The sequence below is a fragment of the Solanum dulcamara genome, chromosome 2 (assembly GCF_947179165.1).
Source record: "Solanum dulcamara chromosome 2, daSolDulc1.2, whole genome shotgun sequence".
NCBI lineage: Eukaryota > Viridiplantae > Streptophyta > Magnoliopsida > Solanales > Solanaceae > Solanum > Solanum dulcamara.
This window is the reverse complement of record NC_077238.1, coordinates 84,208,464-84,213,369: the sequence shown is the minus strand read 5'-3', so window position 1 is coordinate 84,213,369 and position 4,906 is coordinate 84,208,464. Positions and strand designations below refer to the sequence as shown.

The 4,906-nt window shown below is 42.8% G+C and overlaps 1 protein-coding gene across 1 annotated transcript; it reads left to right on the top strand.

The window, feature by feature from the left end:
* Nucleotides 1–665: 665 nt before the first annotated feature.
* LOC129881191 (uncharacterized) lies at nucleotides 666–3,512 on the top strand. Its single transcript, XM_055955580.1, has 2 exons — nucleotides 666–1,796; nucleotides 1,878–3,512. Exons 1-2 carry the CDS (start codon nucleotides 771–773, stop codon nucleotides 3,492–3,494), a joined length of 2,643 nt encoding a protein of 880 aa, XP_055811555.1. The 5' UTR covers nucleotides 666–770; the 3' UTR covers nucleotides 3,495–3,512.
* The last annotated feature ends 1,394 nt before the right edge of the window (nucleotides 3,513–4,906 follow it).

Sequence of the window (4,906 nt, the reverse complement as noted above, 5' to 3'; positions counted from 1 at the left end):
CTTTGAATTTGGAAATTAGGGTTGCACCACCACCTGCCGGAGGCGGCGCAGCGGCGGAGCCCCAAACTCAAAATTGGCAATGCCAAACTGCTCAACACAATGAGGGGAGTCCACCAATGCAAAAAGCCCCATCAGGTATGCCTCATTTCAATTCGAATTTGACTTTTAGGGTTTCCAATTTGTCTAGTACTGACACCAGTGGTAGCGCCGGATCTCCGGCGACCGGAAAAAATATTTTTGAATTGAATTTTAATCCCCAGCATCAAACTAACCCACAAGAACAAATATTTTCAAAAAAAGATCCCTCCAACAATTCAAACGTCGATTCTAGTCTTGATCCTAAAGAAAAAACCACCGGAACCATCTTTCCGGTGAACGCCCAAAATAAGTCTCAAAGTAAAAGTAACCCTCATACTCTTAGGAACGAAATAAACCAAACAACACAATTTTTAGGCACCTCCAACTCAAATTCTAAAATTCCAACTTGTGTCACTAGGGGCGAAAACAGTCTTATCGTGCCCGAAGCTGTTTTGGTTGATCGTATCACCACCTTGGGCAATCCTAGCACCTCCACTAATCCTAAACATACCAACCACCCTCCCGTTTCAGACTTTCCCCCCATCTCATCCAATTTCCAAAAAATTGACCCAAAATACTCTAAAAATCCGATAGTGTCCTTTACCCCCAGTGCGCTACCTCCTAAGACTAAGTCCCCTAACAACCAACCCACCACCACAAATCATCCTCCACCCCCTATAGCAAAGCAATCCATGGCCACAAGACTAAGAGCTAAACAAGCCGAGCATACAACCAGAATTGACCTAACACCTCCAAAAAGGGTGACAAAACAAGGTTGTCCAGCTATCATGTTTAAGAGAGAAGACTACATGGTTAAGATGGCTGAATCATGTAAGTATACTCTCATAGGCAAGTTCTACAGTCCAATGCCCAAGATGGAGGTAATTCGAAAGAAGTTCATTAGTCAAACTGAACTTCGAGGCAAGGTCAAGATTACCCATTTTAATTCTAGACATATATATATTGACCTTGATAATGAACACGATAGAACTACTGTACTAGATAGCAAGCGAATGTATATTGATGGTGTCTTTATGAGATTTCAAGTTTGGACCCCTACTTTCGATCCAAACTATGAAACCCCCATTCTCCCTGTGTGGGTCATACTCCCGGAGCTCCCATGGCATTGTTTCCATAAAGAATTTGTTACGCTCCTGCTTGCGGACGTGGGACAAGTGTTGCACTTGGACATGGCCTTCATGCAAAAGACGAGGGGGAGCGTGGCAAAAGCAAAAGTCCAAATGGACATCACCAAGCCTAGAATCCAAAGTGTATGGATTGGATTCGATGAAAATGATGATCCAAATGGAGAAGGAAGATGGCAGGACATCGAATATGAAGATGTCCCCCTTTACTGTACTTACTGCAAACACCAAGGTCATACTCCTCTTGCTTGCCCCGTCAGCAGAAGAGATACAGAACGCAACAAGGCCAAAGACAAGGAAGAAGAGCCAAAGAAAGATGCGTCGCCAAAAATCACAGGTATGATCTCTACTCCTATTGTCTTAACTAATGCTATAAGTTTCAGGCAACAGGTACCACTAGAAGAAACTACCACCACAAATCAGGAAGGAAGTCGCAAAGCACAAGAGGACTCAACCAACCAAAACAGGAATCAAATCTCAAACAACCAATGGGAAACCCAAAAACGAAGAAACTTCAAAGGTAAGACTCAAACTGTGCAAAACACCCAAACGATACAAGGCAACACTCAACAGGTATATAGACCCACTCAAGCCATGAATACAGGTATTGATTGTAATATTGTTGCTATGACTGATGCAATTCAAAATGGACAGCACGAGCATCAACCAGGTATTGACTCAATGCTCCCAATCCCCCATGGCTCCCCCAGTAGTTTTAATGTATTGAATGTTTTAACTGCTGCTGCTGAAGTAGTTAACGGAGGTGAGGATGGTGGGATTCAGGAGAAGCCAACTAACCTGCAGGAAGGGGTATCCAGAGGGGGGGTTGTGTCTCATGTTTTGCATGAGAACCTTATGGTTGACCCTAGGAATGACTTTAGAGCTCCTGCTACCACTTCACATATTCAGCATTCTTCTTCCCAGCATGTTAATAAAAGAGATTCAGTTGATGCTCAAAAAATGGCCTCCAAACTGCCCCCTGCTGTGACCATTGGATGTGAGACCACAGTTGATTCTGGAAGGCTTTCAAGTCCTTCTTTGAGAACTGAGCAGCAGCAGTTCAGGAGTGTAGATGTAGGGGCAAACCAGAGCCAAAAAATGACTCAACAGGTTGCTCAGAACCTGCAAGTCTTGGGAGGTTCTGCAACTGTTGGCTTGAGGGAAGCTATACATGTCCTGGATGCTACTTCAGCTGCTACTATGGAAGAAAATAGGGTGCACAATAGGGCCATTCAGATGCAGAAACAAAGACCTGCAGATGCTCCTATTCCCACCAAGAAAATGACCAATACTGCAGCCCCCTATCAGCCTCAAAACTCCCAGGAAAATAGGGTGCACAATAAGGCTACCCAGATGCAGGGATCAAGACCTGCAGCTGCAGGTTTGGAGCAAAATTTGCATGGTTTTGGCCCTATTTCAGCTTCTACTCTGAAGGAAAAGAGTGTGCAAGTTGTGGCCCCTAAACTAATATCAATTCAGCACAACAGTCAAGGTGTAGATCACACTGAAAATGTTGAAAATGACCAACATTATGGTTGCAGTTTCAGCATTACTTCAAGTGATCAAACCTCTAGTCTTAGTTCCCACCAAGTGCAACATTCTAACTCCAAACAAAAAGACAATGCAACCATTAGTGGTATAGAATTCTCAGCTAGTCCTAGTCCCTATAACCAGCAAGCTACCTCTAAAACACTACGGAAAAAGAGAACTAGAAAGAAGAAACAAGAAAAGAAGCAAGAAGCTGCAACCCCTACCCCTCCAACCACTGCTGATACAGGTGGAAAAGATAACAATGGTGAGGTGTTTTCAAACTCTTGCTCACAATATGTACTCTTAGATCAAAGCACACCAATAAGGAGCCCTGATTTTAGTTGTGAAGACCCTCTTAATCTTACCCCTTTGAATATTCAGCCAGCTCCTTTTACGCAACCTGAAAATGCCACCAACATCCTTTGCACTAACAATGATGCTCAAACTTCAACTCCTGATAGTGATGATGAATATGGGGTTATTCATTCGGAGGATGAATATGACCAAGACTTTCAAGGTGAGGTTGAACTTGAGAATGAAGAAGAGACTGATGAACAGTCCAATAGTATAGCTGCACCATCCAAGACCACTACTAAGGTCACGAATGATGAGATGAACCAGCTAGCTAATAAGCAAGGCCTATCACCTAGAGGCATTCATCACAATCCAAAATTTACAACTATTCATGCTCCTATTAGCAGACCAAACACTAGGCTCCACAACCTTAGATCCCATCAATGATTAACACAATTGTTTGGAATGCTAGAGGTATCAATACCAAAGGAGTCATAGACAGACTAAAGTCACTCAAACATATCCATCAAACGTCCATCATTTCCATCCTAGAACCTTTTTCCAACAATGCTCATCTCCAAACCTTTAGAATCAACCTTGGTATGGATAAGTCCGTTTGCAATCCTAATGGCAAGATTTGGATCTTCTGGACTCAAGATGTTGATTGTAAAGTTATTGATGTTGACGACCAACAGATCACTTGCGAGATAAAACACGTAGAGCATCAAAATGCATTTCTCACGACTTTTGTTTATGGAAAATGCAAAGATACTCTTAGAAGACCGCTTTGGGATAGGCTCCTGCACCACGCTTCCACTAACCTTCCTTGGTGCACAGTTGGGGACTTCAATGTCATCACCTCCATTACTGAGAAACTAGGTGGAATCCCTTACAACATGCAAAAAAGCTTTGAGTTTATAAGCGTTATTGAAGCATGTGGCCTAACGGATTTGGGGTATCATGGCTCAGACTACACTTGGTGTAATCAACGAGATATGCATAAAAGAATATGGAAGCGACTCGATAGAGCTATGGTGTCCGATAATTGGTTAGCCGCTATGCCTCACACTTCAGTCACCCATCTCCCCTCTACTGGTTCTGACCATAACCCTTTACTAATAGAGATGAATGCTAGGCAGGATTCCGCTATTAAATATTTTAAATTCTTGAATTGTTGGGTGGATAACCCTACTTTTCTCGAAACTGTAGAGTCCTGTTGGGACAGACCCCTGACTGGGAATCCAATGTGGTCCTTCCACCAAAAAATGAAAAGGCTTTCCTCCACCCTTAGCAAATGGTCGCGAGTGGAATTTGGCGACATTTTTGCCAAGGTTAAGGAATATGAAGAATTGGTGAAAAGTGCCGAAGAAAATATGTTAGTGTCCAATAATGAAGAGAACAGGATGCAATTGCATGCTCTCAACGCCGAATACATCAGATTTCTTAAAATTGAAGAGAACATTCTCAAACAAAAAACTCAACTACATTGGTTCAAGGATGGAGATGCTAACACCAAGTATTTCCATGCTTTAATCCGTGGTAGGAGAAGGAGATTGTTCATTCACAAGGTTACCAACGAAGAAGGGGATTGTATTCAAGGCGACGAACACATTGCTAGAGCAGCATGCGATCATTTTCAGAAAATATTCACAAGTGATGAATCTCGGATTCCGGAGAACATCTTGAATTACGTTCCTAGAATGATCATAGATGCTCAGAATGAAAGCCTTCAAGCCACGCCTACCATTGAAGAGTTGAAACAGGTAGTCTTCTCTATGAATCCTAACTCTGCAGCTGGTCCGGACGGTATGAATGGAAAATTCTTCCAAGCTTGCTGGGAGATTATTTCGGAGGACCTA

Coding starts and splice junctions, on each gene's coding strand:
- LOC129881191 (XM_055955580.1), top strand. CDS start 771: ATGGCCACAAGACTAAGAGCTAAACAAGCCGAGCATACAACCAGAATT. Junction 1,797..1,877: donor TACAAGGCAACACTCAACAG/GTATATAGACCC, acceptor CAAAATGGACAG/CACGAGCATCAACCAGGTAT.